This window comes from Colias croceus, chromosome 10, assembly GCF_905220415.1.
Source record: "Colias croceus chromosome 10, ilColCroc2.1".
NCBI classification, from domain to species: domain Eukaryota; kingdom Metazoa; phylum Arthropoda; class Insecta; order Lepidoptera; family Pieridae; genus Colias; species Colias croceus.
Window position 1 is genome coordinate 6,606,344 of NC_059546.1, and position 12,543 is coordinate 6,618,886.

General features: G+C 32.3%; 1 protein-coding gene across 2 annotated transcripts; it reads left to right on the forward strand.

Moving 5' to 3' along the window:
- The first annotated feature begins 372 nt into the window (after positions 1–372).
- On the forward strand, positions 373–9,160 carry LOC123694776 (neogenin-like). Of its 2 annotated transcripts, none has more exons than XM_045640337.1 (17): positions 373–587; positions 1,022–1,214; positions 1,618–1,721; positions 3,794–3,947; positions 4,205–4,409; positions 4,481–4,667; positions 4,875–4,999; positions 5,073–5,207; positions 5,326–5,523; positions 5,614–5,914; positions 5,995–6,110; positions 6,260–6,471; positions 6,737–6,897; positions 6,967–7,095; positions 7,370–7,542; positions 7,707–8,167; positions 8,451–9,160. In XM_045640337.1, the coding sequence occupies exons 1-17, from the start codon at positions 500–502 to the stop codon at positions 8,530–8,532; spliced, it is 3,024 nt and encodes a 1,007-aa protein (XP_045496293.1). In that variant the 5' UTR covers positions 373–499; the 3' UTR covers positions 8,533–9,160. The 2 variants fall into 2 exon arrangements, with proteins under 2 accessions (XP_045496293.1, XP_045496294.1); XM_045640338.1 differs by having other exon boundaries at positions 7,370–7,524.
- Positions 9,161–12,543: the final 3,383 nt, after the last annotated feature.

The following is a 12,543-nucleotide window of genomic DNA, read 5'->3' on the forward strand; positions in this document are numbered from 1 at the left end:
ATAATTCTAATTTAATTTGCTAGCAAATTCATTTCATTTTTAAATTAACTACTCCATAAATATTTTTTTAAACCTACTAAAGCTGAATTATATTTTAATCTGTCACTATTGAAGAGCATTTTAATGAAAACTCTCGTACCGCTTGACAAATAGCAGCAGAAATCGCTGCATTTGTAACGTAGAGTCCATTACGTTGAATAACGTTCCGGAAAGGAACGCTGTTTAAATAAAACTGCAACGGAAAAGTCGCTGAAAATTTAATTACCTATAGGCTTACCTGCAGTGATTTTCATAAAGTTCACATTGGCAAGTGCGTGGTACTGAGTCGGCGCGAAATACTATCTTTAGTGGGGGGCAGTAAACTTTGGGACGTCAAGCGGGGTGGTTGTGTCACCCGCCGCTCCATACATCGCGATGATCGAATGAACTATTCGCGGTATCACAACAATGAATGATTTGTAGTGAATATGTGTAACCGTGATAAGTGATAAGTGTCAGTATGGTCGCGGGATTTTGTAGAAGTGATAGAAAGTGCAATCAGTTATTAGTACTTTTGAATGTTTTGATTATTTTCCAGGCGTGTTTAGGTATGTATTTTATTTATAATTATTATTAATATGTTATTGTAAACATTGAATAAGAGTGGAGTATTAAACAGTAATAGCTATTTATCGCAGGTTGAATATTTTTTATGTATTTAATAAAAGCTCATAATATAAATAACACGAATAAGAAAATATATTCAGTGATGCATAATGCCAAATTATAATGAATTCATGATAACAATAACTATCCATACATCCGCTTTTACCTTCCATGATATTTCCGCAACTTTCCTCTAGAGCTAGAGCTTTTGCTCTACCTGAACGTGAATTATTATTCATTATTATAATTTTATCTGTTTCATTGTTATTATGGATTAATTAATTATTTTTGGCTCAATTACAAAAAAAATTAACATTAAAATATAAATTTATTTAACCGACTTAAATAGACACCACTAAAGTTCCCATATTTAAAGCCCAAAGCCGGGCTCCCCGTATAAAGGAGCATCCAGCTGACACCATAGTAGGCAGAAGCGAACCTGCTACCCTCCGCTGCGTGGCTGAAGGGAAGCCCAAACCAACGATCCTGTGGTACAAAGACGGGAGCCCAGTTGCACCTACTGACCACCCACATAGGGTTTTACTTGAAGATGGTTTATTGTTTCTCAGGTATTTGAATATTTTTGTATAATGTTATTGTTTAAATATGTGAATATGTTATAACGGTAGGATATAGGTGACGATTATATTGAAATAAATAAAGACGCGAATAAAGATTACTTATATATTATTATCTGGAAGAAATCGCTATTTAGCGATAAGGCCGCCGTTTGTTACAATGTATCCTAGTTTGAGTCTCAATTTGTAACTTATCTTGAGCAGTAAAGCATTCATAAATTAATAAATATTTTTTTTTGTTGTATTGTATAAATAATACTGTTGTTCAATGAGTACTCTTTAGTTTTTACCTTTATGGAATACCATTATATTTAATTCTCTTAAAACTTGGTTTAGGCATGTTATATTTCTTTTTAAAGACAAATCCTGGTTCTTTAGTTAGTTATATTTATAGGGTTATGCGTGGTAAGAAGGAGAGTGACGAGGGCGTCTACTGGTGCGTCGCACGTAACACTGTCGGGGAAGCAGTTAGCAAGAACGCGACGCTGACCATTGCAGGTAATGTATTGAGCTTTCAGTACTACGGTTATAGAGAGGGAGCAATGTAATACGTTTAAGTAAAACAAACGTTTATGCGTTACGGAACGGAAATGGAATGTAGTGCGTGTAATTGTTCACCAATTTGATTGATGATTAAGTATATATGCTTAAGATGGTAATTTAAGAAAGTTTTAAATTACTGCAATCAATAAAGCAGGTACCACATTAATAAAATTTATTAATGTTATAGTTATTCACCAGGTTATTTTGTTGCTTGTAATTGTTATGCATATAATTATTATTATGCCTTTTTTATAAGCAGAGAAAAATAATTAGATTAATCAGTAATTCTTATTTTCATAAACATAATTGTATAGGTAATCAAATTGTTTATGCAAATAATTAATGTTTGGTGTTCTTAATTGCGAATTGCGATACACTTCACTACTACATCGAATCGAGCTTTCGTACCTACCTGTATCTATAATAAACTTTTTTATAACTAAGCATGTAGGTAGGTATCAATTATAATAATATGATAATTTATTTAAGACAAATAACAGTTACATTCTAAGTAGATAAATAATTAATCATAATTGACACTTCATAGAAGTAATTCTCAGAATCAACATTGCAAAGAGCTTTCGTTAAAAATTAACAGTTGCGAACTATTTTGAGCAGGTGAAAATAATTTCTGTAGACATAACAAACATACGTGTTAAATATATTATATATATAGACTTGCGCATTAGAATTGCGAGTCAATGAACGCTATTTGAATGCATAATGAAGTTTTTTATAGTTAGTGTATGGTTATCTATTAATATGACATCTCGTATTATGAGGCATGATAAACAATAGATATGGTTGACTTATTGTATCCATTTAATTTTAGAATGCAATTAAATATATAGATATCAATTATTGATATTATTAATTGCTAGAGTTTATGCAGAAATTTTCTTTATTGACATAGGTAGATAAAAATGGACGAATACCTAATCCATTAGCTCATTATAATTTGAATTAGTTGAATTGATTCTGACATTTTAATCAAACTCAAGATTTCTTGTATTTTATGCATATTTAAGATGTTGGTTTGCATGAATCAGATTTTTAAAATTATTTACGCTTTAGCCTAATATTATTCCATCTTCATTTAAGATAATGCAGTTTCAGATTATATTCTTGCATTCCAAAGTACGCACAAGAGACAACTTTACTTAACTTTTAAATTGTCTTAATAGCTGTGTATTAATTAGAAGTTTTAACGACTTCAGTCTGAAAGCAAGCAGATGCAGTTATTAAAACGTGTGATATTAAAAACAAAATTGCATTTAAGTAATAACAATGTTTTGAAATTTAATTTGTATAACTTTTAGTATTAAAATATTAAAATGTTCACTTACGGTTTTCCATATAAATGCAATGTGCATTTATTTCGTTTTAAATTTAATTAAAAATATTGAAACAAGTGCAATTTTTTTAAAGTGTATTGTGTGGTATTGTTCTTGCCAATGCTGTTGAATATTAGGTGCTAAAAGTGCTTCTATCCAATTGATATCTATGTAAATTCGCATAAACTCCCAAATATACGGATAAAATGATAGCGAAAAGTATTTGGAGCGATTTTAAATAACTTCACTATTTTTTGTTGGGTTTTGTGGATCGGAGGCGATCAAAATATCATTTCACGTCGGACCGCCATGTTTTTGTTTCATTCGAGAATTTAAATTCTGAATCATGGAAAATAATACAAAATAAACGATACTCATATTTGAATAATATAAAATGGAATCTGAATCTATATTTAATACAGTAGAAATACCAACGTATAATACCAACTATAAACCAATTTAAGCGGTGTAACTGAATTAATGTTATTTGCACCATATAAAATTAATCTAATCATAGTTGTATTCTGTTATACTAAAATATGCTATAATTGCTTACTATTGTGAAGCAGAAATTAATCTCATTTGTACAGTATGTTATGTACTACTGTACAGTTCAATCAAAGCTATAATATTATACTAGTTGGTGCCAATAGATACCGATTACCAATGCAATTTTTGAAATTGTCTATACAGTGCTTCGAGATGAATTCAGAAACGAACCAAAAGACGTAAAAGTGGCAAGTGGGGAGCCAGCGCTGCTCGAATGTGCGTCACCGAAAGGGGCACCAGACCCCTCAGTTCATTGGGTTAAAGATGGACGGACGTTAGATGTTGATGTCAATGGAAGGTATAATATTAATGCGAATTTGAATATTATTGATAGGTTATGAATATTCTATTAAGTACGCTAACAATAAAGTTATTGACATGCCAATATTCGATCCTTAATATATGCAAATATTGGCTAACTCTATGTATGTAAAATAACACGTATAATATCATTTTAGTATAGTTACTTTATTTTTGTCACAATAACTTTAAAATTAACAAATAGCGAAATAAGATGAAAATGTACCAGTGTATAAATTGAGAACCCTTTTCCAGGATAGCAATAGTAGATGGTGGTAATTTAAAGATTATCGAAAGTCTTCCAACCGATAGCGGTGTATATAAATGTGTGGCGTCTAATGTGGCCGGAGAACGACAATCTCGCCCTGCCACATTACTCGTATTACGAAGACCACATTTTCTAGTGAAACCTAATAATATAACGGCACTGATTAACCAGAACGTTGAGTTTCATTGTCAAGTAAGTGAGCTATAAAATTGCAACCGAAGATAAAGTCAATGCATGCATTCAGTTATGTTATTACGTTTTAGGCCTCACCAGAGTCAGATGTGTCAGTGACATGGTCTCGAGACAAAGGTCAACTATCTCCATATGCGATAATACGAAGAGGTTCTTTGAGAATTGATAGAGTGGTGTCTTCCGATGCTGGCACTTATACATGTCGAGCTGAAAGTCAAGCGGGAACTAGTGTTGCTAGTGCAACTCTTACTGTACATTGTAAGGATAATGATATCATAACTTATAAATAAAATCTTAAATTATATCACGAAAATTTATTTAAATTTCTCTGTGTTCATCGATGTCTTAACATATTTGTAATTTATAAAGGTTAAATATAAAAAATCGATTGCTTATATTGTTCAAAATATAACATCACGCACCTACGCAATTAAAAATATACAACTGTATGAACTTATCTTTTAGCTTTACCTCATTTCACACGTGTGCCTTCTGATCAAACTGCCTGGGAGGGAGAATCAGTTTCGTTTCCATGCGAAGCAGATGGTTCACCAAAACCAATCATATTTTGGACAATGGAGGGGTCTCAGGTGAAAATTTAACATCTTTTGAAATGATTTATTTCCGTCTGAGCTATTAATAACAATGATTGTATTAATGCAGGAACTCATATTTCCAAATTCAGAACACGCTTCGGGATCGCTTTATTTGAATCGAGTTTTGACTCGCCACGCGGGTAGATTGACGTGTGTCGCTGTCAGTGCTGCAGGAAGTGCATTACATACTATTACTTTACAGGTTAGAATCATAATAGGTTCATAAATAAATTAACTTAAAATAAAATGTCATTACTAAGTTCATATCTTTAATAACCCCATTACAAAGTACTTCTATGAATAAAAATTTATGTTTTTAGGTCTTAAGAAGAGAAGCAAATTCCTTTAATGGTAATCTTGAATCATCATCGCCTTATCCTGATTTAAATAAGCCTCAAAATCATCCGCCAATGACTCAATACGAACTCGTACAAGCCCGTAGATACTTACAACAAGATGTTCTAGTTTTAAGGAGAGTTGAAGGAATATCATCAACAACACTGAAAATTGTTTGGGATGTAAGCATAGAAAGCAATTAATCGCACAATAGCGAATGTTTATATTGAAAAGAGAAAAATTTATTATTTATAATTGTATTATTATTTTAGGTACTTACAGATTACAACGAATATTTAGAAGGCGTGAAAATATGGTTTAATGGAACATCTTTAAATAAACAACATGCATTAGAATTTCCAGACATACAAACCAATAGTAGTGTAGATAGTTTAATAGAATTAACTAAATTTGAGAATTTCACTATGACTACGGTTCACAATAGTGGATCGTCGAGCCACGTTCTAACAGGGTTGATACCATATGCCAAGTATAACATATTTTTGATGCCATTTTATAAGTTGTTACTTGGAAAACCGTCCAACATGAAGACCGGTTTTACTGAGGAAGATGGTAAATATTACCTTCATAGTTTTTCAGTATAAAATTCATGGCTCCTAGTTTTTATAATAATAATTAAATGATGTCTGTAGTTCCTGCAGCTTCACCGCAAAGTGTCACAGCTGGAGTTATAAATTCAACATCAGCGTGGATTCGTTGGGAACCGCCACCAGTTTACGCGTGGAATGGAGATATTTCAGGATATTTGGTTTGTGCACTTTTTTGATTACATAATTCATTCATCATAAGGTTTTCTTTCTATGTTTAAAATTGGAAATAATGGCTGTCAATTTTTGAATGATAATATGTTCTGTGTCTGATTGGTATGTGAATAAATTGTCAAAATTAATTGACTAGATCGAGGTGCGAGTGGGAGGAAGCAATAACGGTCGCGTAGTGGGTCAGATGTCTCTAGGCGCTCGTACACGCGCGGCTGCCGCAAGTTCCTTGCGCGCAGGGGGACGGTATATCGCTCGAGCCGCGGCGGTTACACGCCGGGGCCACGGGCCCTTCAGTGCTCCAGCGCAGATTCACATGCTGCCTACTCAGTCGCAGCGGCATTATGTGCAGTGAGTATACTTTAATTATTTGTTTGTTTTTTGCTTGTTTGGATTATATTCTTATGTAAAATGTACTATTTCTCTGCAAAAATAGGAAATAAGTAAATTTTTCAATATAGTTATGACTCACGGTAGAAAGGTATTTTTTTAAAAAGATAGAATTTCCTAAAGTACTTATGATGTGTAATTGCAGTCACATGCCAAAAAAAATTCTGCATCTTTTACATTTATTCAGAATAAGGATGGATGGTTCAGTTAAATAATCTTGTTTCAGAACGGAGCCAGCTAGAGATAAGGCAATCTTGTCAGTGTTCCAAGAAACTTGGCTTTTAATTTTAAGTTTGATTTTATTGGGAATTATTCTAGTCGGAGGTGGTATTATAATTTATTTACGACAAAAGCAATCGAAACAACGGAAGAGTCACAATGCAGCGAGTACGTATTACAGGCCCATATTCATTTTATTTCTCACATTTAGAGATATTAAGTAATACTTTTGAACAGGCACTCCAATTACGAATACTCAACAATGTTTGCTCGGCAAAGAAGCAGTGTGGATGCGAGAAAGGCCTTTGTACGAAACTAATGAGCCGCGCGTTGAAATGCTGAATTGTCATCAAAGTCTTTTACATGGTATGTCGCACATCATCATAATTAACGTTACTTTATCCTTTTTAAAGGCTTTTACTTGAATTGTCTCATGAGTTCATCGTTTTGATTAACATACGAAACTTATGAATGCTTTAAAGATTTGTATATTTCAATCAACTTGTGAATTAAAATCTTGATAAGATTTAATTAAGACTAAACTATTCTCTAATTTTATTTCATCTAGCCGCTTTTTTATTTAATATTCAATTCCATATTTATTTAAAATCTCGAAAACAAAACAAAGATTAATTTATAGGTAGCAATACTATCGGTACGATGACTATGGAAGCTGAATACAGTCTACCTCAACACGCAAGTGCTACGAGCAATATAATCCTACAAGAGGACAATAGGAAATATCCACCAGAACCGTATGCTTCCAGTGCTATATACAGCGAATTAAATTACCAGGTCAGCAGTCTGATTATTGTAAGATCTAATTTTTATTCTTTTTTAAACCTTTTCAATGAAAATATAATTTCAATTGTTGAAATCAAATTATTGTTCTTCGGTATGCCATTCCTTTTGTTTGTTTTTGGGAGCCTTCTTTAAAACGAATTTGATAAATTATTTTTATTTTTATTTTGACGTAGGACCATCACACAGATGCAGAAGATTCCTGCATCAAATGTGCAGTTAGTCCAGGGTCCTATGACAATAGTATGGTTAGATCGTTTGCGGATAGCAACCAGTATTCTAACGAAGAATGTTCCACATGCTGTAGAAGTAGTAGCAATAGTTCAACACTAACAAAGGACTATAGTGATATGACGAAATGTGGTAATGGCGATGACCAAGACATTTCAATAGAAGAATGTCCTTCGTGTAAAACTGCGCAATCTAAATCATCCAGTCAGCATGATGGTAACAAAGAGTGGACAGCAATTGCTGAGGTAGAATATGATTACCCTCAGTGGCAGTGGTTGGCAAGGGAGAACAGTTTCAGACAAGTATCTCAAGAACCGAGGTACGCGACTCAAGCAAGATCTACGAGGAGTGACCAGAACTGTAGAATGAATTTGTGTGATATTCTCCCACCGCCGCCGTATGAAAGGTTAGTACAGTTAGTACAAGAGTCAATTTCGTAATTAACATTAATAATGGATAATCGAAAAGTAAATAATAATCAGTAATTTCCAATAAATCTTATCACTCTTTACCAATTTTTTTGAACTTTAGGCAAAAATCTTTGTTTATCCTTGTTGTCAATGATGTAAATGTACTTTTTATCTCATCTAATTTTTTAACGCATTCATGACAGTTTAAATGTAATTTTCGCAGCAGAGTCATATTATATTCATAAAATTTGAAAATAACATGAGTTATAATTTAAACAGGGAATCGCCATATCGAGAAATGCATCCATACGGCACCCAAACTGGTGCCTCGGGCTGTTCAGGACATTCGTACCGGAGCTAACTTATTCAATTAAGAACAAAATATCATTAAAGTGTAATGAAAGCAATAATTATAATAAGTGTATATATAGATTGTATATTATGAAGTGCTAAGGATATCGTTACACCGCTGCACGAAGACGATTTTAATTGCTTTTGATCTCTAACGACTGTTAATGAAGTTTAATTATTCAATTTTTTGCCATAACTATGCTCAAATATTATAATCATGTTCTTTATAATCAATAGGTAACCTTGTTAGCAATATTTGTTAGTTGTTTTATCGGCGGTTGTACTGATGGTAACTAAGGGTTGTAGTTTTTGTGAATGTGTTTGCAAATAGACTGCTAAACTTAATGTAGTTGTTAGATTTTATCTCTCTCTAGTGACTGTGATATAGAATAATTTTGTAATTGCATTTTAATTTTGTACATAACTAGAAATATTTGATATCCTTATACAATTTTAACTTTAGTCTATTTATTATAATGTAGCGAAATCGTTTTCGAATGAGAACCAATTTCATAGTTACAAATTTTTCGATCACAGTTATAGCATTTTGTACTGAATTGAAATTCCTATATTTAAATGACAATTTAATTTGTATATTCTGGTACGTCAGTCAAGTTATTAAATGATAGTATATTTGAGAGTATTTGTTTTATTTTAACCCAGTTATTTTTAATTAAAACCTTTTCATTCATAAACAAATCATTTTTCTTATAACGTTATGAAAGTAGAACTATTGCATATTCATATTTTATCTCATTTGTTTATAGAGGTATTATTTTTATATTTATGGTAAGAAAAATCAAAGGTAGTAAAAGTCATACCGGATACAGCATAGAGTTCTTTAGCACAGACAGACTCTTCTTCATATTATTTTCTGAATAAACTGGATAGTAGGTCGCTGGAAAATACGTACTCGTAAGAAGTGAGATTTTAAGATATGCTTTTCAAAGGCTTTGCCTTTTTTGCCATTGAGCAAGAGCTGAATATTTAACAGAAAGTTCTTTGGACGTGAGAAACTAGGTAAATGAAAAAACTTTAACGGAATACAAGAACGGTTTTTATGAGCTTTGAGGAATAAAAAAACACTGTGCTAATTTTCAATAGGTGTTTTTATCACACTTTTTTATTCAATGCAGTAGGAAATTCTTCAAATTTCTTAGAATATTAAAGTCCATGGTACGCCAAATTTAAAACCAAGCTGGGAAATTCATCCTGCCGTATAATTGCTCTGTTCCAAATATTATGCTTCTCAGGGAAAACATTGTAACAATTAAAGCCTTAATCAACTTTTCTCGTAAATATCTAAATACGTTTGTGTGGGCATCGCAACCTGCGTGCAACCTTAGGGCGTTGCCATGGCAACAAGTTGGGTTTTCACCCCTATTGCACCCTTGTTATTAATATCTGTAATAATTAAACTTGATTGCATTTCGCACCAGGTGTTGGATGACGCCTCTTGTCAAGCGATCCTATTGTAAGTTTTAATGGAGACGTTTTGAAAAGTCATTACAGATAATCTAATAAAGCAGCGGTAGGTTGAGTTCATTATAATCTGTTAGATTGATTTTTGTTTAGGGTCTTTAATTTTTAATGCATTTTTATTGTCTTTAGTGAATGTTATGACTATTAGGGTATATTTACAATTTTCTGAATTCCAAATTATGTTAGTTAGTTATAATAAAACTAATGATTAGTTATTATTAAATCTCTGTATATTAATTTGTCCGTAGCATTCATCTAATTTAATTTTAAGTATACCTTTTGACTTGTCTTTTTCAGCCCACGAAAGAGACGTGTCTCTTGATCACATTTCATAAAATTCATGTTCCTTTGATTTTTATTTTCTTTATTAATCAACACTCCCCTACGTGCGATTTCAAAGTAAAGAGCCCTCTGTCGTGTCGCTAAGTCAAGTGGTAGCTTGACAGAGAAAAATGGAGATGCGGTACGGGGATGAAATTTTACCTTTGTATTTTGATGTGTTTTGTATGAATTTACCGGGAATTGTGGCTTTTAATAAAAACGGGGACGGAGAATTGTATAAATGAAATGCTGTGTGGTTTAAACTTATCTAGGTTTGAGTTGTTATTAAAAAATATTGCAAAACACAGCGATGCAATAATTATTTAAAACTGTACTATTAGATAAAATTCAATCTCTTTAACACTTTTCTAGATTCAGATGAAGTACTGATAAAGTAGCAATTCCAATACATCAAACTTACTTATTACAAGATATACATTCAATCTATCCGTACTCCCTCAAGTCACGAATTTTGGAAAATAATTATAAAACTTCACGTAAAATTACAAAATACCTAGCGAGGGTGCATGAATTATCCATTACACAGCGGCTGAAAGTACTTTTAGAACCATAATTCGTACCGGGTTCCGTATATTTATAACCATAGATAAGGCCTACAGATGGCTGTGGAGTTTTCCTTCCCAGTTCCCCTAATACTTGTTGAATTATGGTTTCCAATTTCGCCATGTACTCAGGTACGCAGTGTCTTTGAGGTATGGCCGGAATATGTTATTTGATGGATGGTGTGATGCGAACAGATTGAGTGTGAAATCGAGCACTGGTATTTAGAGACAGATATCATAAAGAGCAGGTTAAGACTGAAGTTGAAAGAGATTCTATAGAAAAGATTACTTGATAATCACTAATGTAATTAACAGTTGCAGTAAAGGGACAAATTAAAAGTTTTTTAGTTTTATGGAAGTAAAACAACATTCTTTTCGCTACGAATCAATTCGTAGTTTGCATATTTTGCAAACATAGCATTCTTTAGGATATCTAACTAAATATTTATCATTAAATTAATCTTTAATCTTATCTTGTCGCCTTTTCAGTTTGTTCAATATAAATAACTGAATTAATAACCAACCAAACTTGTTAGCAAGATAGATAATTATAACAACAGGGTAGTTTACTTCTGCAAGTCTTGTGCCAACATACAAATGGGTACACTTACTATTTATTCGAGTTTAATTTGAAGGCCATTAGATGCGTCATTCATGGAATGGGAAATCAACGTAGAATTATGACATCGGTGACGGTGTACGCAACGCGGGAGTCACGCAATGTTCAACTTTTGGTAATTTATAATGGCGTATAAACCATGACTAATTTGGGGGACTATATCTATACTAAACTAGCTATTATTTATTGTTTTATAACTACAATCTTATACTCAATAAATTTGTCAACATCAGTCAAATATTACTAATACTTTTATAGAGTGCATTGCTTATAATAAGAATATTTGTAGTTTATTTTTATATTGTGTAGTCGATCCGATATTTTATACTATTTTGATAGTTACGCATTTCTAATGCATATTTATGAGGTATAAATGTAACGTGCTAATAATTTTGAAATGGCAAGATTGCTAGCTCAGATCTAGAATATAAATCGATAGGTTTCGCGGCCACTGTGTTTATCCAATTAATATGTCTCTTGCAGCGTATATTAGTAAATGTAAATTAGATATCGTGTATAACTTGTTGATAAGATGTTAGCAGTAAATGCGATAATAATTGCTGAAATCAATTTCTTTAGTAATGCGGAAACGCTAAATTGCATTTATAATTATTATTGAAAGAAATAGTACCTTGGGTATTAGTTGAGGGGGTCATAATCCAAATGACAACTAGGTCTTGAAGATATAATTATCCAATAAACACCATGTAAAGATTATTATATATTCTTAAAAGATCTATTCCTGTGCCTATGTGGAACAGAAAATTTACAGTAATCCTTAAATATTTTGTTCATTTTATTCTGAAATTTTAAAGCCACCATCATTATTTTGTGTTATTCATTAGTAGCCATAACTAATACGAAAGGAAAGGGATGTCAAAACGTAGCGTGCTATTTGCATGCGCAATTCTATTACTCAACTGTTAAATGTTAAGTTAAATATAAACTATTTATCGTCACTGATTCACGCCAATGTATTCTCAAAATAAGATCAGTAAGTCTTTGACACGCAATCTGCTGCAAATACGTATCGCTT

Excerpts from the sequence above, each read along its gene's own strand:
- LOC123694776 (XM_045640337.1), top strand. The coding sequence starts at position 500 with ATGGTCGCGGGATTTTGTAGAAGTGATAGAAAGTGCAATCAGTTATTA. Across the intron at positions 588-1,021 it reads TATTTTCCAGGCGTGTTTAG|CCCAAAGCCGGGCTCCCCGT; the intron begins GTATGTATTTTA and ends CCATATTTAAAG. Across the intron at positions 5,915-5,994 it reads CGGTTTTACTGAGGAAGATG|TTCCTGCAGCTTCACCGCAA; the intron begins GTAAATATTACC and ends TGATGTCTGTAG.